Source organism: Schistocerca gregaria, chromosome 1 (assembly GCF_023897955.1).
Source record: "Schistocerca gregaria isolate iqSchGreg1 chromosome 1, iqSchGreg1.2, whole genome shotgun sequence".
NCBI classification, from domain to species: domain Eukaryota; kingdom Metazoa; phylum Arthropoda; class Insecta; order Orthoptera; family Acrididae; genus Schistocerca; species Schistocerca gregaria.
This window is the reverse complement of record NC_064920.1, coordinates 890,063,823-890,088,184: the sequence shown is the minus strand read 5'-3', so window position 1 is coordinate 890,088,184 and position 24,362 is coordinate 890,063,823. Positions and strand designations below refer to the sequence as shown.

General features: G+C 40.9%; 1 protein-coding gene across 1 annotated transcript in view; it reads right to left on the bottom strand.

Annotated features, from left to right (window-relative positions):
* Nucleotides 1-1,085: 1,085 nt before the first annotated feature.
* The window catches only part of LOC126273675 (bromodomain-containing protein 4), a 29,566-nt gene continuing 6,289 nt past the window's right edge, over nucleotides 1,086-24,362 (bottom strand). The window contains exon 2 of the mRNA XM_049977050.1: nucleotides 1,086-4,769. Within this exon, the coding sequence (XP_049833007.1) occupies nucleotides 4,712-4,769 (58 nt within the window). The 3' untranslated portion in view covers nucleotides 1,086-4,711. The remainder of the gene's footprint in view (nucleotides 4,770-24,362) is intronic.

Here is a 24,362-nt window from a genome sequence, read left to right as displayed (position 1 = left end):
TCTGAAGAAACAACAAAATAAAAATTTGTGACGTTTTCCACATATGTAAACAGCAATTAGTTAGCATTATTTTCAGTATCAGAATGCATGTGTATCACAGCATCAGATTTCTTACCTCTTGCAATTCAAAATGTTCTTTCTATACCTGTCTGAGTCAATTGGCAGTTGAAATTTACGTATATCGAATGACATTGTGACTGTATCCTTTAGGTATGCTTGATTCCACCAATACATCACGATTCTAGTGCTTTAGATTAAATATGAGGTTCTAAAGTGAATAAAGTCAACTGAATATCACAGTCCACAGGTCCTTACCTAAATCTTCCAATATGTTCAAACTTTCTAATTCATGCAACACAGATAAATTAACTGTGAGAATAAATGAAGTGAAAGTTAAGTGTGCTGTGAAGAAATAACATGTGACTCCAAGTTGTAATACACTGCTGAGTTCAAGTGTACAAAATTTAACAATGAGTGACTTGTGAGTGTTTCATGTAGTAAATGTGTGAAAGGTAACCAACTGAGCATCAATAATTTTCTAATATCAGAAACCAAATGCATTTAGGACCTAATAAAAAGAGGTAATTACAATGACATATTTCTTGTAACACTGATACTCGATGTGTATCTTGTGTTCACAATTTGCACAAAATAAATTGTTAAGTTTTTAAATGAAGATAAGGCAAAAGAAAGTAATGTAACTTGGAAAGGATTTTACACGTCTGGAATGAAACCAAATTTTCAGGTATAAAATACTGTGTGTAAACTGTGAAGTGTCTGTTCTGTGTACCACATGTAATGTAAATATGAACTACTGTTAATTTATATCATATATTTTGCATCATGTTGTCATGCACTCATCTCAGTTATATCATCCAGTGTCAGTAGAACTTTTGACCATATAATCAAAATAGCTCTTGCATAAAATGTTATGAATTTGTAATGCAATTATAAGACAGATAATTTTTAAAATTCATCAAAACTTTTTGACTTCTGTAAACAATGAGAATGAGATTTCAATTGTGCAATTAATGAAACACTGAGTGTGGGAAGGGATGTAGGCTACTGATTGAACATATTCCATGTTTTAAATCATTCTTAAATGCAGTTATTATTCATATGTACACAATATATATATATTCACACATCTTATGATAATTTTTACATAGAATATACACAAAGTAAAGGAATACTTTATAGTCAGCAGTCACTAAGGGTCTTAAGTTCCTCAGCTACAGCTTTGTCATATAATATGTGATGATCACAGATCTGATATTTTGTTACAGGATTTCCTACTCTTACATTTAGTGGTTTATAAATTAGGTATTTCATGCTGAAACTAAACAAGTGATTCAGATTGCATAATTCAGCTCTTTTGGCCATATATAAAACTGATCATGTGCCACTGGTTTTTAGATAATTTGTGATCCCTCACAAAATTTGGCAGTTTCTTTCACTCAGTATTTTATTATTACAACAATAAAAATTCTTGATTCAGACATTGTCTTTGGTACTATTTTGTTCATTGCATGATTATTGACTTACAAGCGTATGTTATATACAGAAACAGTCTCATGCAATGAAAATCCTCTTTTTCTCCTTTTGCTTCACAACAGTCTAATTGTGTCAGGCATGCGGCTCTATGTTTGAAATGTAGTAATGTATAATGCATATAATTTATAGTGAAGTTAGTTTAGTCAGACCATTACAAGTACCCCCATTTTCTTTTAAATTTTCAAGGAAATATTGCCACTCAAGAACAACAAGATGTTAATACTTTGACAGTTAGTACATTGACAATTGGCACATGTGTCAGTTGCATGCTGTGTTACTACAAGTACTTATCACTGAGAAACACTGGATTTTTCTTTAGATATTTAATGTGGACTGTAGTTCTATGATAGCATATTTATTGCTCCACATGAAGAAAAAATTCCTGAGTTAATGATTGTATAGTGCTACAAATACACGACCTTGTAATACTGCTCACAAAATTAAAAAGAATATAAACAATATGTCTATTGTTAATGCCATGATTTGGTTAGGTCCTTAACTCATTTAATCTCCAAACCAAAATGAACGAGAGAGAAATGCTAATATCAAGGAAATTCTAATGGGCAGGTCATTAATATTAATTTCATTCTTGGCTCATTGAAAAAATTATATGTTTGCCAGTTACATTCCACTATGCAGGAACTCTCCACAGAGAGTACTACCTTCTGAACCCTGTCGTATATGGTTACCTTCAATAGATAAAATAATTTGAAAGGGAAAGAGATCCCTCCATAAAAGGCAAGATTTCACTATCATTCTTATATGCAATTTTTTCACATTCTTTTACATAAATGTAAGAAGAACATCTAGAGTGAAGTATGTTGGTGAATATAGGCAAAATAAATCAAAGACCTTATTTTATAATATGTGTATATTTGCATTTAAATAATTAAAAATGAGAAAAGATTACAGTCTGATTTCGTTTTTAGGTCGTAGCAGCTCTTTTTATGTAACTCAATATACTATGCCATAAACTGTGGCAAGAAAAATGTACGTGAAATTTCAGATTGATGATCATAATACGCAAAGGTGTGATAATGGTCTACAGTCAGTCATTTATTCTTAGATACTTGTCAATATACAATAAAGTAATCTGTCATTTTGCTAAAACACATATAGCAACATTTCTGAAGCATATTATTCAAAGGAAGCAGAAATTAGTATGCAGATTAGGTCTTGGTGTTGCAAGGAACTGTCGTACAAGTCTGTTAGCATAAGGTACTTTTTTGAAAGGAGAGGACTACAAGGATCAAGTTATTTATAAGTTGTTATAATATGCAATAACAGAAAATTAAATCAGAAACATAACAGTATTAACAGAATTTTAAGAAATGCTTTTCATTTCCTCACGAAAAAATTTACAAACTTAACAATCAATATCGGGTTCAAGCAAACAACAATACTATGAGAAGAATGTGCTGTTAACAAGATACAATGGAGTAATAAAATGATAGTTATATAGCATGATGATACTGACTCCATTTACATGGAGATCAGGGTACAGATTATTAAGTTTGTAAACCTGTTATCAAGCCATTAAAGTTTTGATAACGTACAGTATTAAGCATCACAGGTTTGAAAAATAATTCTTTAAGCTCTAATGCTACTGTTGCACTAACAGGTAAATTTCTTTTCAGTACTCTTCTACTCTTGACTCAGTTCCATAACGTTTGGTTTTGTAAGATCATATCTCACAGCACTGTGATTTTTAAATATATAATACAGAAGTCTGGACTAGTTTTCTATGTTAAAAATATCTACAGACATAACTCTATTATAAACCACAAATAGTCTTAACAAAATAAAATAATCATTCACTTTTGTAATGTTATTGTGCTTGCACATCGTCAAACATCCAAGAGATTTAACTATAATATAAAGCAACTATCATACTGATTGTTACTTCAAACAAACAAAATGTATTCACAAATAGTTGCAATCAGATTATACATACAGCTTCCTACCATGAACTCTCAGTCTATTGCTGTATCACTCAGAAAAACTCTCATATATTTTAACAGCTCAGTGAAACATTCATCTAAACTTCCATTACAATATTAGATCAATTTCTCAGAACAAGAACCAACAGATAGACATTCTTAAAAAAAGGAACATATTTATGGTTCAAATTACTCATTAAAACCTCTATCACTGATCGCAATAATGTGGAATGTAATTCCGCTTATACTGATTATATATATATATATTTATTTATTTATTTTTATATGTAAACAATAGCTCATCATTGCGATATGTTCTTCTTTATTGTACAATAATGCGGAAAACTGAAAACTAATGTAGTTTTCATTGACGAAATTATCTCACGAATGGCACACAGGTGAAGGGCAATGACAAGGCAAAAGCATAATGCAGTTATACAAATCACTACTTTACTTCTGAGAGCCCTTTTATCAGTTAATCTATATAAAATTTAGATTCTAAAAATCACAGTGTCAGTAGTTTCCTGAGATAACTGAAGGGTAAAGAATGTATACTCATTTCCAGCATCTTCATCGTAATGAGTGTGCACATTTGTAATACTGTGGCACTCAAAGTCATTCCTGATTCTGTACATACATAACCACACTACACATAACACAGTTCTCTGCTGAAGCTTGCACCTGCAATGTCCTCTGTGAACAAATTACATTTTGTTTTGGCCCGACAGACAATATAAGATTTCGAATATTGTGACGCAGACAAAACATTACAAGTTGTAAACGGCTCTAGAAAATCTTTCCCACGTGGAGGCTTCTTTAAAAGAGTATTTTGCAGTATAAAACCTTTCGAAAATATAACAAGACGATGTGTTTCACTCTTTAGTCGAAAAATATATCAGGAAACTCACTGAGCACATTCAAATATTCAAAACGCGTTGAAATTCGACTCAAACTTGACAAATATATATATATATATATTGCACTAACGAACGAAACAAGAGGTAAAAACAGTTCACCTGAAACAATATACAGAAGCAACACTACCTGAAACGATATCGACTCCCGAACTCAGTCATCTAGAAGGAAATGTGCAAGTACTGTCGTGTGTGTCAGTCAGTGTTCGCACTGGGGGCGAGACGGCGGCCCGCCGTCGTGCTATATGTTGTACTCGGTCACATGGACAGTGCGCGCATGCGCCGTGTTCCGGAGGCCCATCGCTACTCGCCGGTCGCTGTCACCGTCGTCCACTGCCAAGGGCTGCTGTAGCTCTTCTGACTGAAACAAACCAAAATACGTTATAATCACAGGCCAAATCTCTACGTTATTAGTTTATGGTTTATTTAGGGTGGCACATGCCCAAAAAATTACAAATACATTCTCAGTCTCTAATCGTACTTCTGGGACAGCTATGTACATCTGGAAAATTATTATGACAACAATTACAGTTACAAACAAAAACAGTGAATACACCGAGGTGGCAAAGTCGTGGGGCAGTGATACACAGATGGCAGTAGTATCGTGTAGACAAGTTATAAAAGGGCAGTGCATTGGCGGAGTTGTTATTTGTACTCAGGTGATTCGTGTGAAAAGGTTTCCGGTGTGATTGTGGCCGCACAACTGGAATTAACAGACTTTGATCGCGCATTGATAGTTGGAACGATACGCATGGGACATTCCACTTCGGCAATCGTTAGGGAATTCAGTAATCCGTGATCCACAAAGTCAAGAGTGTGTCGAGAACATCAAATGTCAGGCATTACCTCTCACCACAGCTAGCGCAGTGGCGAGAGCAGTGGCGTTTGCGTAGAGTCGTCAGAGCTAACAGACAAGAAACACAGCGCGAAATAACCGCAGAAATAAATGTGGACATACGACGAGCGTATCAGAAGATGCGGTGAAATCTAGCGTTAATAGGCTATGGAAGCAGACGTACGACGCGAGTGCCTCTGCTAACAGATGACATTGCCTGCAGCGCCTCTCCTGGGCTCATGACCATATTGATTGCCCCTAGTGGACCATAAAACCATGGCCTGGTCAGATGAGGCCCAATTTCAGTTGGTAAGAGCTGATGGTACGGCACGAATGTGACGCACACCCCACAAAGCCACGGACCTAATGTGTCAACAAGGCGCTGTGCAAGCTGGTAATGGCTTCATAATGACGTGGGCTGTGTTTACACGGAATGGACTAGGTCCTCTGGTCCAACTGAACAGATATTGACTGGTAATGGTTATGTTTGGCTGTCTGTTGACCAAACAACGATGCTGTGTCAACGAGGTGGCGATTGGTTTGAATAACATTCTGAACTATCCGAGCGAATGATTTGGCCAGACAGGTGGCCCGAAATGAATCCCGTCGAACATTTATGGGACATAATCGAGGAGTCAGTTCGTGCACAAAATCCTAGACCGGCAACACTTTCGCAGCTCGGGATGGCTACAGAGACAGAAAAATTAGCTTATTCCTGAGCAAAGATGACAGTTGGATTTTGTGACCAAATAAGGAATATACTCATTTTGCCCTAAACTAACGGATGAAATTAGAGATATTGACGGAAGATTGGTTAACAAAGAAGATTCACATACTCTTGCAAAACTGGAAAACAGAAAAAGAAAATAATGGAGGAGACAACACAAACAAGATGTTTAAAGAAGCGCAAATCAAACAGCAGGCCTTATTCAACACAGGCAAACTCAGATTAGAAGTCAAGAATTACAAATGTTTTCAAAGAAAATAAAACAAAGGGGAGAACAACTGGTATCAAATGATCATATGAGAGCAAATGGGCTCATTTGGAGAGAATGAAAGTGTTTTGGAAAAGAATGAAGGAAAAAGGAACAAACAATTATCCTAACTTGTCCCTTAGTTGGTCTGAAATGAAATATAGTAATAACAACAACAATAACATTGACTGACGTCAAGAATAACAATAGTATTGATAAGTTGAGCAAATTTGACGCCCTGTTTTGTATAATCGGAAACAAAAGGGGCAATGGAAAATGTGAAGATGGAGGCCGATATGACAGTGCGAATATTTGTGAATAAAAATTGCCTGGCAGTAGATGATTGCGTGACAAACAGGAAGGAGAAATGATGCGGAAAGGGGTGTTGACAAGCGTGAGCAGTAGATAAGTACGTGGAAGAGATAGCTGCAAGGTGCACCATTAGCTGTCTTTTGAAATTCGAAATATATTTATCTGACATGTTGGGGAAGATCGTTCGAATGTCGAATTCCTGATACAGAAAGTGATTTTGAAAAGATGGCTGTGTCACGTAGTGGGGTAGGGAGGTTTATAATTTGTCGAGGGCGAGTTTCTCTCTTCTGCTGTTAAGGTTTATGGAGGGAGGGCAAAGACTGAAAAGACGATAGAACTCACACAGGCTGTGGTAGTCTCTACCCTTATCGGCATGTAGCCGCGGCAACTGTTCGCAGGTAGGTCGATATTGTTAACGTCCAGAATGTACCGTACACAAACATTCGTCGCTAGTTCCGGCCAATGTGAACTCTCATACGAAAGTCCATCGAGAATAGGATCAACATAATCAAGTATGCCGAGTATTAGTGATCCTACGAGCTTCTAAGTTCTAGAAGAAATGCATTTCTACATTTCTGCGGTGCACACCACAGTATCTGCATGAAGCAGTGCATGCATGAACCTGACGACTTTTTTCTGTATCTTTTCAGTGAGGTACACCATCCCATAAAAAATATTAACTTAGATGTGAGAAGATATTAAATAACATGTATAAGCGATGTCTCCAGGCCTGAGGCAACTTGGCTTTGAGCTGTGCGATCATACATTTATCTCACTTAAGTTTAAGCCTCATCCATCTCGACTTAATGACAGTTGAGAATTGTGCCAGAACGAAACTCGAACACGTATTTCATGCTTACCACGAGCAGTCGCCTTAACCATCAGGCTATCTGAAAACACCTCCGGGAGTAAATCAAACTTTCATTATCACTGATGTTTCCACCTATGATTACCACAAACTACCAGAGGTTCTCTTAAAGTGCGTGCGGGAATAGCACTACTCGCATTAAATGACATTGGGGATCAGATTTAGGCAAAGGCCAGGTAGGTCCGGATCTAGGGCGCTGAGAGGAAAACGGCGCCTCTAGATCAGCACTTTTATTTTCAGTAGAATTCGTCAAAAAGTGTGGTTTGGAATCGGGGAAGGTAAGACTGCAGCGGTGTTGCTAGGGCAGCGTTCACTGTTGAGTTCAGCTGGGGGGGGGGGGGGGGGGGGGGAGGATTGTTAATGTCACTGGTCCAACTACTGTAGAGATACTTCGTATCGATACGTTTAGAAGAAGGCATTGTTTTGATTGTCGTTTAGTGAGTGTGATACGTCATATTCTTTTTGACAAAGTTATCTATCAAAGACCACGAACGGGTTGGAGAAGCTAACTGGAGCACAGAATGACAGAATAACAAAAAATGTATGAAAACTAAATCGTCGAAAGGTAAAAACCATCTCTGTCATACACACACACACACACACACACACACACACACACACACACACACACACACACACAACCACACAACTTTTAGCTATGAGAAAACTGTCTTAATGTTAAGCGGGTCTAGTTAGAAGTGCTATTGTCATGCTCTGACTTGGAGGTGTAAGTGGTTAATGTTTTGCAGACTGTCCTCAGACATTCCTGCAAAATGAACAGGAATGTCATGTCCTGGAGACATTCAGGCAGACAGCCAAACGAATAAATGATGAGGAAGCAAGCTGCAGGACTTGTGCATGATGCCATGATTTACTTCTTGACAGCCTCCGCTAGCTCAGGCATCCTTATTAATACGTATATATTTTATCTGACACCTGGAGTGTAATGGGAGTTATCCACTCACAGCGGTCCCAGCAAGGGAGGGAAACTGATTTGCGATTAGACTTTACCGTCCCGTTGACAACGAGCTCAGTGAAAACGGGACACAAACCCGAATACAGAAAGGAGTGGGAAGGAAACAGGCTGCATCAGTTTCAAAGGAGCCACTGCGGTATTTTCCCGAATCGACGCAGAAGAACCACGACATGATCACATCTGGGTGACCGAAATGGTCCGTTTACTCGTAACCAAGCTCTTCCGTAATGCGAGTCCATGGTCTTCGGAGCGCTTAGGTCTTTAGGCCTAGTAAAGGATGTAACTACAACTTCCTGCTTCACGGATAAGTGGCTCCGAGATCAATGACGTAGCAGATTGAACTAACGACGTAATTCACACAAAAGATAACTCAGTGATATTATGCAAAAAATGGTTCAAATAGCTCTGAGCACTATGGGACTTAACATCTGTGGTCATCAGTCCCCTAGAACTTAGAACTACTTAAACCTAACTAATCTAAGAACATCACATACATCCATGCCCGAGGCAGGATTCGAACCTGCGACCGTAGCAGTCGTATCTGACAGTATTACTCTTCTCTGTCTGCTTGTTAGTCGTAGCCTTCACTATTGTTCAAAGTGTACCTTCCAAGTTCTGATGAACTGTACGTACCTCTTTCTTACTTTTACAATCGTGATTGTAATCACTGGTTTGGTGCGAAAGTTTGTTAATCAATATTATCTGATAGCTTTCATTTTGTGGTATATTTCAAGTTCGCAGAGCTAGCCAAGATAAAAAAAATGATTATCAGTGGCAACTATCCGATGTACTGAAGAAAGGGAATTTTTACAACGCAAGAAAGGTGAATATCTGACAATGATGCACATGGCACCATTCTTTTGCTGGAATATGCCCCTGTTTCCCTTGCGGTAAGTCCTCTCTAAACTTGGGTTCGAGGTTTCCTCGAAAGATCAATCGAAATAGCAGGTAGTCAGTTTAAACACAGGCTTTATCATCCACTGTATTCTTTAGTAAGAGTAGTACAAATGTCACTTTTTCTTTCGTAGATCAGTGTTCTCCTTGATTCTACGCAGTTTTTTAAAGATTGTAGATGAAGCTTGAGTGTAGCATCCCGTGGGCATCTATAAGTTATGTCAGAGGCGCTAGTAACTGAACTGGAGTAAAGTAACGGCGACTCGACCACAGCGTCGGTAGAGGCATTCACCTGGAGTGGTCAGCTGCGTGTCTGGCAGTTTCATCACTACCTTCCCGAATGCATGTCCGGTGACTTAATTTTTGTAGCACTCGGCACAGTCATGCTGCTGCTGCTGCTGATGATGATGATTGATTTGTGGGGCACGCAACTGCGCGGTCATCAGCACCCGTACAAAGTCTCAAATTTTTCACGCTCCAATGTTTGACGCAGTCCAATCCAGCAACTGTCACGAATGACGATGATCATTATGATATGATGAAGACAACACAAACACACAGTCCCGGGGCAGAGAAAATCCCCAACCCGGCCGAGAATAGAACCCGGGACCCCGTGTTCCAGAGCCAGGAACGCAAGCCACTAGACCAAGAGCTGCAGACTCGTCACAGAGAAAAATACTTAGGGAAAGAAAACGTGATAAAAATCTACAAATATCGTCAAGGTATGACAACCATCGCACCTGGATCAACTGTTTTTTTTTCCTTACTCTATTCTTTTCACTCATCTCTGATGAGATTCTCTCTCAGACGTTTGGTGTAGTAATGGCTATTTCGGATCCGTTCAGTTTTTGGCGCATCTACTAATATGAGAACCAGCTACTATCAGAAGCTCCTGCACATTACTACTCTTTTCGTCACTAAGTACCAGTTTATGTTTATAATACAGTACGTATAGCTCAGAAAACTTTCCTGCTTTTATCAGTGAAGGGAAGAAACAACGCTCTTAATTTCATCTGAACATAAGTCGTTGAAACCTAATTTCATTATTTTGCTCTGTTTCCTGGTGACAGCACACGACCACTCGACAAAAATATAAAATAAAATGCTGCCTTTGAAGGGAAACGACATGTATTAGAAATATTTCCTGATGAAGAACCTATTGAAATTAAATCCTGTTCTGTGCCCATCGAGACACTACATTCGACAAGACGATTATAAATAATAAAACGAGTCCTTCAGTCTTAAGGAAACCTCGCATTCTAATGAAAGTTTTCACAGTGCTCTGCTGCCAATTTAACTATTCTTCAACGAGACCGAGATATTTATTGGAGAGGGGAGCGGACAGGTGCACGCACGAATGCCCGATAAATAAACGGTTCGCTCCACTGCAGGGCGAAACGAGATATTCTGCAGCTAAAGTTCACGCCATTATTCGCATATCAAAAGAAAACCTGTGCGCGTCAACACAGAGTTTGTTTATTCCGCGTGAGAGCGACGCTGTAATTATGAATAAACTGTAAAGGGATGCTTTATAAGAAATGAGATATTCGTTCCGGTGAGCTTCAGTTTAAAAGTTCCAAGAGTCCGAGTTCCAATGAGTGCCAAACACATATATATTAACCTACTCAGCTTATGTTCCGTCTAATGAGAGCAGTGATGTACACCGAGCGGTCTTTCTTCTCAGTCATCATGTGCTGTGGAATGGAAAGTGGGAGAGGTGTGATGCTAGTATACAACTAACTCTGTATCACATCACAGTGGCTTGCGGAGTACAGTACCACTCCATTTTCTTTGGAATGTTGTCCTGCTTATTTGACACTGTAGGTGTTGGGAACGTTAATGAAATGTGCTCAACAAATACGCACACACACTGCGTCTGAGCTCTCCGTCCGAACAGGCCTCGGCAAACCCAATGGCACCGACCGACCACCGTGTCATCCTCAGACGACAGGCGTCTACGGATGCGGATACGGAGATTGCGGTCAGCACACTGCTCCCCCCAGCCGTTGTCAGTTTTCGTAACCGGAGCCGCTACATCTCAGTCAAGTATCTCGTAAACTGGCCTCACAAGGGCTGAGTACACCCCGCTCACCAACAGCGCCCGGCAGTCCCGGAGTGTCATCCATCCAAGTGCTCGCCAAGCCCCACTGCGCTTAACTTCGGTGATCTGACGGGAACCGGTGCCATCATTGCGGCAAGGCCGTTAGCACGCACACGCACGACTATCTGCAAAGTACCTGATCTCTTTCAGATGCACCAAAGTTGGTTCCTCTCTAATTGCAAAATAATTTTCTTTAAATCGTTCCCCAGAACACAACTATTACTTCATCATATAGTTCCATCGAGTAGGGTGGAATAGGATGATTTCTTCACAAAGTCTTATGCTTTCTCTTCATCTCATTTCGATATGAACAGCTCTTACGCCGTCTCTTAAAGGGGTCGGTTAAATAGACGGAATGGAGCTATTTTTTCTCGGACACGATATTTAAATGAACACGAAAGATAGTCGCTGGCAACGCTATTCTCCGAAGCAATAGTAACGCTGAGGGTGTTTGCTGAAAAGAGTGACTCGACAAAATTCCATGGGAGTGTCTTCAATTAACATTTTTGCTGCCTTATTACGATCTACTGTAGTCGTAAAAGTAGCTTCGGGCATACCCCAAGGGTGCTGCGGGAAAACATCTGATGCTCCTTGAGGGTATACACGGATGATGTCGCATATAAAAAACTTGCAACACTATAAAATTGTAGTGAAGTGCAGGAAGATCAGTAGAGGACCAAAGCTTAGTGCAGCGACTGGCAGTTGACTGTCAACATAAATAAATTTAACTTATTGCTCACCAAGTAGGCGGAAAGGTTCGTTATTGTTTGAATACACGATTACCGCACAACCATAGGAAATGGTCTCAATCATTGTTTACGCCGAGGTCACAGTGGCGCCCAATTCGGTTGATTTCGCCGACGACCGATATCGACCGAAGACGTTCGATTTTTTCCAGTCAGTACGCCACTACCTGCGAGGTAACACTGTAGCCGATTTAATCGCCCGAACTTACAGACTTCGGACGACAACTGGCGAAATTGAGATCAGCTTCTTACCTTCGGTCAAATCGGTCGACTTTTCACCACTGTGAGACTGAGAAACTGGTAAGTTTAGTCCAAGAAAGAATGTGTTTGTGGCATCCTGAGGATAAGAAATATCGTAATCGGAATATAGTTCGGAAGCTGTGGACTGAAATCGCAGGTTTCTTGGGAACAACAAGTAGCTAGAAATCTTTATCGGAAGCGTTAGGCATAAATTGTAACCTCAAAAAATAATTTATTCAAGTGCGAACGGTGGCGTATCATATGCTTATAGTTCCAGTAGTGAATCTCTTTTTGACTTGTGGCAGATGGGCATTAGCAGTCTACAAATTATTATTACTGTTTACCGGCGTTTTTGTGTTAGTAAGATGGCGTTTCTCTTACGTGAAGTGGTTTCCAAATATGGTATATGCGTTTCCATTTGCAAGAGATTTAGGTGTTCAGAGCATTTTACTCTAAACTTTATGCTTGTTCTTCACACGTATGGTGAACGTCAGTCTTTGAAGGTTAATTAACGTATATCTGTACAACATCAAATAAATACAACACAACAGTGTCTACCGTCTTGCTTTTCAAGGTCACTAGATATCATCTCAAGTAGGTAAAAATCGTAGAGGGAGACCAAGAGATGAATACACTAAGCAGATTAAGAACGATGTAGGCTGCAGATGGTACTGGGAGATGAAGAAGCTTGCGCAGGATATAGTAACATGCAGAGCTGCATCAAACCAGTCTCAGGACTGAAGACCACAACAACAACATGTAATAGAACGATTGTCTCTTCATGACAGATATTTATAAAACTTATCTGGTTATTCCAATAACAGAGCACAGAGTGCACAGTGCTCGCCACGTTCTTTTCAAAACAGATATTGCTCATTCACATGCTTCTGGCGTCTTTTTAAGAGCACAAGCCGCAATGTAGCACTCCTCTGCAAATACAGAGGCGTCGTTGTACCCGTCTCTCTCTAGGAGGTTAAAGTCTAACTCAATCCATACATAGAATAGATTCTAACTTAACCTCTTTGGCCCAGCCAAAAACTGACGGAGGAGATCAGACACTCTGTGACCAAGCGGTCGACCTATGTTATTGGGCGACTTCTGGCGACGGCGTCTAACCAACGTTGTCGGCGCCTCTGAGAACGCAGCCGTATCTGGGAGTAGGAGTACGCTTCCCTCCTGATGATACAGTATTTCCCCCCCCCCCCCTCCTTTTATACTGATAGATCCGTCTCTCCTGACATCTAGTAGTCAATTCCGCATTACATTGGATCTCTCGATACTCCTAATCTGATAATGTAAGTTGGTTGACTCGCCGAGTATAAATGAGCACGTCGAGTCAAGCATACGAATAGATTATTTCTAGTTACCGTCTGAATCCACGCTTTTTCCGGTAGAAACATCGCAGAACTTCACGAAAGTTCCTTACCGCCGTTTTCCCTTTGGAGAATGACGAGCGCCCGCTTCTCTGCGCGTCCAGGCGCTGCAGCAGTGCCTACTGGCTGAGCGTAATCCGCGTGAAGCTCCAACTGCGCTAATGCTATTACAGGGGAAAACTCGGAGCCTGCAGCAGCGCAGATAAATAGGATTAACACGGCGAGGGTGCCATGGTCGGTGCACTCGATAGCGGCGCCACCGTCAACACGGTACGTAAGCCCGAAGCTGCTGCAGCGAAACCGTGGCTGGAATTCCGAGGCATTGTCGGAAAGCTGTCTACTGCCGCAGAATCCTGATAACACGTGTACGGCTTCTGTTGGACTCCATTCGCATACGGAATAAGACGGAGCGCTAGAGAACTGTAAGAAAACACCTCCCTTCATTACAAACACTGGTCGTAAATGTATAAAGGCACAAACTAGTTCAGGCTGTGTTATTTAACGGACGTTTTATGGTCGGACGGCGTCCTTATACAGTTCACAGCTTGAAGGTCTAAATCTGTGAAAATGTATTTCATACTATCCGATCAGAAGTCCGAACACCCCTATGTGATGCTGAATTGATCAGAAGATGACACGGGAGGCGAAGCCGATAATATAAATGGAGGCGGGTAGTATTTTGTTGTCAGGAGAGAAGCAGGAGCTGCAGAATGGGTTGTTCGAACGAGAACATGCCACTAGATCTCACATGAGTAGCAAATCCGTCAGAGACATTTCAACCCTCCTGAAGCTGCTCAAATTTGCTGACGGTGACGTGTTTGTGAAGTGAAAATACGAAGGAATAACCACAGCTAAACCACGAGGCAGATCACATGTACTGACGGACAGGACTGTCGGTCGTTACAGAGGGTGGTTGCACAAATTCGCATCAAATCAGCGGAAGAAGTCACTCGTAAGTTCTAAAGTGCTACCACCAGATAGCACAATGTTTGTGCGCAAGGAGTTTGAAAGAACGAAGTAAAATGGTCGGATAGCTCTTCATAAGCCACCCATTTCTGAAGTCAGTGCAAAGCGGTGCTTCAGGTGACGTAAAGACTGACTCCACCGGACAGTGGATTACTACAAACGAGTGATCTGGGGTGACGAATCACGCTGTGTTCAATGGGATTTCGACGGAACGGTTTGGGTTTGCCGAAAGTCTGGAGTACGTGACTTACCACCATGGTAGTGGCAGCAGTGTTACGGTATGAGGTGTTTTTCGTGGTTAGGGCGTGGTCCCCTTGTTGTACTTAAAGATACGTTAAGTGCAGAAGAATATTTTACAGCACTATGTACTACGCACAGTAGAGGAACATTTCGGAGACGACGGCAGTGCATTCTGTCATAAAGCAGCATCTGTGAAGCAATGCATTGTGGACCATAACATTCCTGAAATGGACTAGCCTACCCAGGGTCCCGACTTGAAATCAATGGAACATCTTTTAAAGGAGGTCGACTTCTCTTCAGACCCCAGCGCCAACGTCACTGCCTTCCTAGTGTCGGCTGTTGAGGAAGAATGGGCTGCCAGTCCTTCACAGCCATTCAGACTGCCAATTGAAAGTGTCCCTAGCAGAGTTTAATCCGTCCGTCGAATACTTTTGATCAAATAGTGGTCTCAGACCCATACCGGTGTATCATGTACATTCTCTATAAATACATACCACTTTCCATAAAATTCTTATTTGTTATAGTTCGCGTCTGTTGTAAAATGATGTATCATCTTTAGGCTCAGTATTGCAATTAGCTTTTATCAGTGTATTACCCATCCATAATGGTCGAAACCTCGATAAATGATTTTACAACAATTCTTCTGCAATCCAGAAGAACTTTGAGGTTATATTGACTCCGGCCGCAAATGCCTACCAACTTACAAGCATACGAGTATTTCTCCTTCGTACTGTCATATTTAACCTGTGTGGCTTGGTTTAAAGTCAGACTACTAAGGATACGCGGCCAGTCCGAAGCTTTTTATGATACTTATCACTTCTGTCTACATTCGTTAATGTGAAAAAAGCCGAGTTGCGCTGTGATTCGACACCTAGGTTAAACTCTGGATCCTCCTGTAACTGGCTGGGTAACTCATTTCAGTGGTTGGGGGAAATCAACTGCAAATATGGTTCAAATGGCTCTGAGCACTATGGGACATCTGAGGTCATCGGTCCCCTAGAGCTTAGAACTACTTAAACCTAACTAACCTAAGGACACCACACACACCCATGCTCGAGGTAGGATTCGAACCTGCGACCGTAGCCGTCGCGCGGTTCCAGACTGTAGTGCCTAGAACCGCTTGGTCACCCCGGCCGGCGGTTGATAACAGTTTCACTACTTTTTATTTAAAATAACGCTGCCATAGTAGCCTTCATCTCTCAAGGATATGAGGAGTCGTCGGTAAAAAAACACGCAGCTCGGATTCCACGTGGAACTGTTGGTTTCCTTTCCCTGCCTGGATAACTTGAGTACGTTAGCGACACGTAAGTCGCCGAGGTGGCGTCCAAAAGAAAGATTTCCACCAGGCCATTGAGATACTTGAATTATTATTATATCATGATGAAAAATCATTTATTACGGGTATAGTCGTTGGTAAAGCAAGTGACAAGACTTCGAGTCATTGGTAAGATATTGCGAAACTGTAGCTTGACTACAAAAGCGATTTCTTATTAAGTGAGTGTACGATCTATTCTGGAAAACTATTTGTGAGAGACAGAAGATGAGGGTCTTTGAGCATACATATGAACTGACGGACGGAGAGCATTTACATGCATCAGTTTGTTTCTTATGCAATGCTCCAGTACGGATCGTGGAAACAGACTAACTATAGTTTGCACAACATTTGAGCAGCTCTTACTTTCATGAGTCTCAGTGATGCATCTTCGCTTAGTTAGGTCTGGTCATGTCAGATCAGGAAAAACCTAGGCAATAGTGTGCGTCAACGTCCTTCTGTCCTTTTTGTACCTACAATAAACGTAGCAGTTTTTAAAAAATATATTTCACTGCAGTGTTACAGGAATTGACAACAACCTCCTCAGAGATAGTAAAATAGGATTCCCTTCAGCGCTTGTAATCTGAAGGACAGTGATTCAAGTTCCGTTCTGATTACTTTAAATTTGAGGGAGCTTCGTTTCCCTGCGTTATTCCATACGAACCAGCGTTGAGAAATTTTTTCCTATTACTCCGCAGTTATTACTTATTATTTCTGTAGTATTCACTCTTCTCCATAAGTTATTACTTGATCGTCTCACATGGAATACAACGATGATGAAGACTATATCTCACTTTGAATGGTCATTACAAGATTGCCTCATACGGTTCATATGTCAACAACATGTACAGATTTAGGTCGTCCATCACTCTTCCACTAACAAGTATCATTTATGGAAACTACCCTTAATTTCTCTGAACTTACGAATTCGCCACATCTGTCGGTTGGAACAGTGACCAACACAATCCGAAATTGGGGTAGTCTATAGTGGCACATTTATTTTGTCTTCTCATTATAGGTTTCGTTCCAAGTAACATCATCAGGCTGTCTCCTAGCGCTCAGTGGACAAACTCGCTTATCCGAGTAGGTGCGTCAAAACAAAAGTGCGACTACAGACTAAAGCAAACATTTTTTTTCTTTGATGTTGTTCATCCCAAAGCTTATGTTCAGCTCTGTCGTACTACGCCAGAGTGTCAAGTCGACAGAAAGCTGTATGAAAAGTTTACTTTAATTCCTGTTAAGTCAATGGTTATTCTTTTTCCGATAGCTGTTTCTCTTCACAGTGATACTTATTTCTACGCCTGCAGTTTTTCGGTTACATTCATCGCTGTAATGAGTGGCCCACACTTAATCACTGTGGGAAGTTTTACTTCTCTAACGCGGTAGTCTTCACGCGCTGAAGTTGAATTACATATGGCGACGCCGTACAGTAGCATCGAACGACTCTGTCGAGCAGGTTACATAAGTGGAAATACAACACAGCACAAATCACAGATCGTGCTCACTTCACCAAATGATGTATGAAGCGTGTCGTTTTTAGGCTTTTACAGACTTCAAATATTATCCCGTCCTCCCAACTCCAAGTGGTGTTTGCTCTGTGCATTAGCAGCGATGTACTGCGCCACGAGAGCCTTATCTCCCCTCTGGCACTTCTCTCTCTCTCCGCCCCCTCCCCTCCCCCCCCCCCCCCCCCTCCTGCGATAAGCTTTCCGATAAATCGTCCGGTATGATCTAAGCAAAGAACTTCAGAGAGATTCTCCACAACTCTGGTGCACAATGAAAAGATACTGCGCTTCTCAAAACTGTGATCAAAGATGTGCATTTTTTGCACCTGATAATTAGGAAAACCCCTGAATCGAACAAAGAATGGCAGCTACTGAACTCTTGAATGAATACATTCTGTAAAGAGTTTGCCTTTTCGGAGGCCATGTGGGGATTCGTGAACGAATGCAGTTAAGCTAAATACTGGTAATATTCGTAAACTAACGATCAGTTGTCTCGCTTACCTGTTGCAGTGTGAATGCTGCAACATTTAATACCATCGAACTTCATTTGAAGTACTTTGGAATGTGCGGCTGGTCCCGGCGGAGGTTCGAGTCCTCACTCGGGCATGGGTGTGTGTGTTTGTCCTAGGATAATTTAGGTTAGGTAGTGCGTAAGTTTAGGGACTGACGACCTTAGCAGTAAAGTCCCATAAGATTTCACACACCTTTGAACATTTTTTGAAGTACTATTTTAGAAGAGGAAAAAGCATCTGACCCTACTGGTAAACAAGTCGATGGCACGCCACTATGATTTTTTTCGACTTTGATTCAGAGTTCAAATGACATATTAGCAGATTAGACATTAGCTTTGTTTGAGTGTAATATCTATAATACTGAAAAACAAACATTCAAATTAATACATCCCAAGACACATGACGAACGAAGAAAAGTTGTTCAACAAACACGAAACTTTTTCGGCTTATTACTGATCTACATTTTACCTAAATTATGGATCTATCAATTTTCTATGAGTAAAACACGCCACACACCCTCAGGTGGCTTGCGGAGTATGGATGTAGATGTAGATATTAAAGAGCAACAGGGCACCTGAAGCTGCGTTAGTTTCCGAAAAACTGAATTTCGAAACAGTTATTAAGACCTGTAGCAGTGAGGGTGATACTAAACGCGATCGCGTTACCTCCATGTCCGGTCTGCAACAGGAGCTTCAAAAAGCATTAGCAATATTCTTTTGCAGTAAAAGCGTCATTTGGTTTGTAAATTCATAAGTGGCTAACATTTACAGATCGGAGGGAACAGGTTCTGGCATACCGACGTCCCACTCGACATACGCGTTGTGCAGGTCGCGTGCATACCAGTAAAGACTCGTTCCACAGCGTTCATTTCGCCGCTAGGCAAGAGGTTCGCAATAGTTTGGTACAAAATTACCTCTTTTTATAGTGTATTACGGGTAGAATCATATCTGCAAGCTGGGTACTTCATACATCACTGGTATGTGACTTAATCACTAAAGACCTAAGTTCGTGACAGAGGACTTCGGCAGGTCGGAATACCGGTGGTTTAGCAAGATCAGTCAACGGAAGATTAATTTTAGCAACTGACGAACGATTTCACAATATTAGTGACTTAGGACAGCGTACATCTGTTAACCAGCATCCGTCCTACAACAATTTGTCAGACGGCATTGGGTAGTGTGTTTCAGATGTATGTCTATGCCTATACTTACGAAAGAAGTTAACGTCAGCTGCTACAACATTTAAAAAATAAACTGTGTTACAGGAAGGTTCTTTAGCGACGTTTTTTAAGAGATATTCGAAGCCCTTTATAGAAGATTAACCACATTTCAAAAGTTGACAGCCGGCCACTGTGACCGGGCGGTTCAGTCTAGAACCGCGCGACCGCTACGATCGCAGGTCCGAATCCTGCCTTGGGCATGGCTGTGTGTGATGCCCTTAGGTTAGTTAGATTTACGTAGTTCTAAGTTCTAGGGAGCTGATGACCTCAGATGTTAAGTCTCACAGTGCTCAAAGCCATTTGAAAAGTTGACAAATGCATTGTAATTGAACCAGTCACTCTATTGTATTAATGGATACTCCATGTTTTGGAACTGTAAATACAACTGGATTTCCTGCTTTCTATGGGGCAAAAATACAGCATGCACCCATGAGTCTACAGCACAATATTAAAATCGGCCTTTACTCAGGCCATCGAAGGCACTTTTCAGTTCCGTTGCTATACGCCATGAGCGAGAGGTTCTACGAGGACGTGTTGAAAAGTAATACCAGTGAATTTTTTTGTGAAAACTCCTAAAGCTTTTAAAATAATGTCTACATATTTGCAGCCCCCTGCCGCGAGACGGCTCCGAAATGTAGTGTGTAAAATGGCGGTGTGTGAGAAATGTCGGTGGGTGAGAAAGAGCGTGCTGTAATTGCATTTAGAATTTGATGAATTCGTCCACATATGGAGCACCGTCTCCTTCACCATGACAGTACAGACCGCACACGAGTGCTGTGACATCTGCAACAATCACTGTCCATACAGTTCCGAATTGGCCTCATCCGATTTTCATCTGTTTATAAAAGTTAAAGAACACCTTCGAGGACTTAACTTTGATAGTGATGAAGCGATGAAAGCGGAGATGAGCTTGGGGCTCAGCCAACGAAGACAGACATTCTACGGTGATGGCATCAACAAACTGCTCTCCCGTTGCGAGAAATGTGATAGTCGCCAATGTGCCTACGCTGAGAAATAAATATGCAGGTGTGAAGAATAAAGATGCAAAACGTTAATAAAATTTGTTTATTTAAAAGCTTTAAGAGTTGCACATAAATAATTCGGAGGCATTACTTTTCAACGCGCCCTAGTGTTTCGTTGACGACTCCACGTTCTGAATCGTGAAAAAGAAAATGCCTGGCACCTCATCTGCTGGTCAAAACTGCTACTGCTTCGCACTGCCACTATTACACCGTGGTTGAAGGCATCAGGAAGCAGATAAGTGTGCTACATTCGAGAAACAACAGGAGAAACTGACTTCAACCTTTTTAAGACCGTACACTGGATGATACCTATTTCTCTTTTAAATACCACTGGTACTCTCACAAGCACACGAGATTACACGAAAGGCTAATAAACATTTCATGCGAAGGCATATATTAAACCATATAAGTAATGCTACCTGGTCAGACAATGATGGATGTTCACACTGTAACCTCAACAGTCGCTGGAGGGGTTGTATTGAGTATTAATATCGATGAAAAAGAAAGGAATCAGAAACATTCTGATGCACAGTTCTGAATATTTGATTCTTCTTGTTTGCAAGCCTGTTATCACATCAGATGCGATCATACCTCGTATTATTACCTAGCAGTGCCTTCCAACAGTCTCATAACAGGTCGATAATTTTGACATCAACAACTCGTACAAAGTAACGCTACTATTTTCAAACTTGGTTGCCGTCATAAATGCTTTCCGTTACTAGAAGTAAGCAGAGGAATAATTTCCAAGCACATCTATCAACCCAGCACTCCTACTGAAGGTTTATATCATCATGAGTCCTCCGGTTGAGAATTTAGCAATTTTTTGATCTGTGATTTTGTTTCGCAACGTCAGTTCACACTTGACTGGAAACTAATTCAGCGATCGATTCCATAAAGTGAGATTTCATTTCGCATTTCCTTGCAGCTGACATGTTCTGTACTTCCAGCGCACCGTAGATCAAAAAGCAAGCTAGGTGCTGCAGTGGTAACACAGAGGCACCGCGTCCTGGAGGATGACACTTCAGTTTCCTGCTTCTCCATCCAAATTTAGATTTTTCATAGTTTCCCTAACCTGCTTACGGCAAACGCCGGAGTGGTTGCACTGGAAAGGGCGCAGCCGATTTCCTTACTCGTAAAAGGAACATTGTGCTCCGGCTCTAATGACTTAAGCTGGCCGTTGTGGACGAGCGGTTCTAGGCACATCAGTCTAGAACCACGCTGCTGCTACGGTCGCAGGTTCGAATCCTGCCTCGGGCATGGATTTGTGTGATGTCCTTAGGTTAGTTAGGTTTAAGTAGTTTCTAAGCCTAGGGGACTGATGATCTCAAATGTTAAGTCCCATAGTGCTTAGAACTATTTTTTCCTAATGAGTTCAAACCTAGTTTTCTTTCCTTTCTTCAGTAGACCAAAGTGTAACTCTTGTTTCAGCCTATTCTCGTTATGTGCACTATCTGATCAAAAGTATCCAGATTCCTATTAATGGACTTCAATGTAGTTTGTGTCATCCCTTCGGGCTTATGACGGTTTGAACTGTGCCGTTGTACACGTTCAATGATGTTTCCGAAAGTGGAGGAATGGCAGTCCATTCTTCCTCAAGTGCAGAAACTGAAGAAGGTAGCAATGTTGGACTTTGGGACCTCGAACGAAGTCGACATTGTACCTCATACCGTAAGTGTTCGGTTAGGTTCAGGTCGGAACTCTGGGCAGAACATTCAATTTTAGGTATGTTATTGTCTACAGATCATTGCCTCACTGATGCTGCTTTACGAAAAGTGCAGTGTGATCCTAATATAACAGAACCATCGTCTCCGAACTATTTCTCTAATTTGACGTACTAAACAATGCTAAAAAATGTGTTCATATCGTTCCACATCTGGCGTTTCCTAAGCTCATTAAAGGGATCACACTCTAACCACGAAAAAATCTCCAAAACTGTAACAGCACCTCCTCAGTAGTTCACTGGTGACGCTACACATGATGGCAGGTAACGTTCTCCAAGTATTCACCGAACGTAATCCCTTCCATCGGATTGCCACAGGGTATAGCATGATTCATCATTCCAAATCACTTGTTTCCAGTCACCCATTGTCCTGTGATTGTCCTGTGGCGTCGCCCTTTGCAGCACCTCAATCGTCGATTAGTATTGGCTGCAGAAATGTGTGGCTTATGAATGTTCGACCATTGTATCCTATATCCATTATCAATAAAATAACAGTTAAGCATTGCGAATTCTAAAGTAAATGTAGTGCAAGGTGCTGGCAATCTAGCAAGGGAGCACTCAGGCGTGGATGAATACCTAATGTTAATGCATACGTTTCCAATACCATTTCTCTACTGAGAACTGTAAATTATTTTGCTGTAACTGGTGGCCAACAGCTTGAAGAAACCATTCGGTGGTATTCACTGCCATTCACAATCGGTTATCGCACTAACAGATCTCTCCGCTATCCTATCATCTTTTCATATTCTTCTTAAAACAACAAAATTTATTTTTATTTCAAACTCAAACTCAAATTTATTCCGTGTCAAATAATGCAGATAAAAACTACAAAAAAGGTAGCAAACGAAAAACGACTTGTTTTAAAATGCCAGGAAACAAGCCTCTAAATTTTCAATAAGTGATAAAATAATCGTAATTAAATATTAAATCACATTTTTTTAAACTGCCTACACACAGCCACTATGCTAGCTGGATTATGGGTAGCACTCCGGAGCTCACGAATCATTCCATGCACTAATTTCATCTACATCTACGTGGTTACTCTACAACTCACAATTAAGTGCCTGCAGAGGGTTTATCGAACCAGTCTTCAAGCTATTTCTCTACCGTTACACTCTCGAGCAGTGCGCGGGAAAAACGGACACTGAAATCTTTCTGTGCGAGCTCTGATTTCTCTTATTTTATTATGATGATCGTTCCTTCCTAGGTAGGTGGGCGCCAACAAAATATTTTTCTATTTTCGCAATCTGAAGAGGAAGTTGGCAGTTGAGAGTTCAAGAAAAGATCACGTCGCCACGAAAAACGTCTTTGTTTTATTGATTTCCAGCCCGATTCACGCATCCGAGGCACTCTCTTCTCCACTTCGCGATAATACGAAACGAGCTGCCCTTCTTTGAACTTTTTCGATGTCTTCCGTCGACCCTATCTGATGAGGATCCCAGACCGCACAATAGTACTCCAGAAGAGGATGTACATGGGTAGTGTAGGCAGTCTCTTCAGTAAACCTGTTGCATTTTCGTAGTGTTCTGCCGATAAATCGTTGTCTTTGGCCTGCTTTATTCACAACATTATCTAAGTGATCGTTCCAACTTACGTTATTCACAATTGTAATCCCGAAGTATTTACGCGAATTTACAGCCTTTCAATGTGTGTGATTTAATGTCTAAAAGAAATTTAGCGGTTTCCTTTTGATACTTATCTGGATGGCGTCACACTTCTCACTATTTACAGTAAATAACCACTTTTCGCATCATACAGAAATCGTTTTGCAATTTGTTTTGATCATCTTATGACTTTACAGGCCTCTAATGACAGAAGACAGTATCATCTGCAAACAGTCTAAGAGTGCTACTCAGATTGCAGACTTCATGCGATTTTTTTTTTTTTTTTTTTTTTTTTTTTTTTTTTTTTTTTTTTTTTTTTTTTTGCAACCATCCTTTGGAATTCTCAATGGTCCCTGTTGTTCGAGTTTTACTTCACAATCAGGTCACTAAAAGTTGAGTTGAGCAGTTTGATCAGATTTGAACTGTTCCTGATGGATATGTTACTCAGTGACGCCATTTCTTTTATCATGGTAGAGCATTCGTATGGAAATATGGATGCATCTACTAACGTTTAGGAATGAGGTGTAACAGTAGC